The sequence below is a fragment of the Pteropus vampyrus genome, unplaced genomic scaffold, assembly GCF_000151845.1.
Source record: "Pteropus vampyrus isolate Shadow unplaced genomic scaffold, Pvam_2.0 Scaffold253, whole genome shotgun sequence".
Lineage (NCBI taxonomy): Eukaryota > Metazoa > Chordata > Mammalia > Chiroptera > Pteropodidae > Pteropus > Pteropus vampyrus.
The window spans coordinates 232114-232566 of NW_011889034.1; the positions used below are offsets into that span (position 1 = coordinate 232114).

At 65.3% G+C, this 453-nt stretch overlaps 1 protein-coding gene across 1 annotated transcript in view; it reads right to left on the reverse strand.

Moving 5' to 3' along the window:
• Window positions 1-453, reverse strand: part of RNF212 (ring finger protein 212) — an 18754-nt gene that overhangs the window by 4840 nt on the left and 13461 nt on the right. The window contains exon 5 of the mRNA XM_011374706.1: window positions 398-447. Coding sequence (XP_011373008.1) covers window positions 398-447 — 50 coding nt within the window. The remainder of the gene's footprint in view (window positions 1-397; window positions 448-453) is intronic.

Consider the following 453-nt stretch of genomic DNA (forward strand, 5'->3'; position numbering starts at 1 on the left):
GGGACCCCTGAGCCTCCAGCCTCACAGGCGCAGCAGGACCGGCACCGTGTGCTCCAGAACCGCGGGCGCGGCGGGCCGCATGGCGCACCGTGTCTGTGCTGCCATCTTACGTGGCCCGGGCTGCCGCCAGCGCCCTCTCGCACCACGTAGGCTCTGGCCGGGGCGGCCCCTCCGTCGCCCAGGAGCTGCGGCCCCCACGCGGACCCCCAGAGCTTTTGTACCTTTTCTTTCTCTGTCTCCGTTTCCCCCTCAGCTTCCCACCACGTTTCTGCTTTGACAGCGTTTCTGGTGAATGCAGAGCTTCCTTCTGCTCCCTTGCTATGACACCTCATGGAGGTGGGCCAGTGGAGCCTCGCATGTGTGCTGGGGGACCCAACTCTGCAGCCGGGGGGCCTACCTCTGCAGCTTCTCCATCCGCAGCATGGACTTCCTGAGGGAATCTTCCAGCTTAGA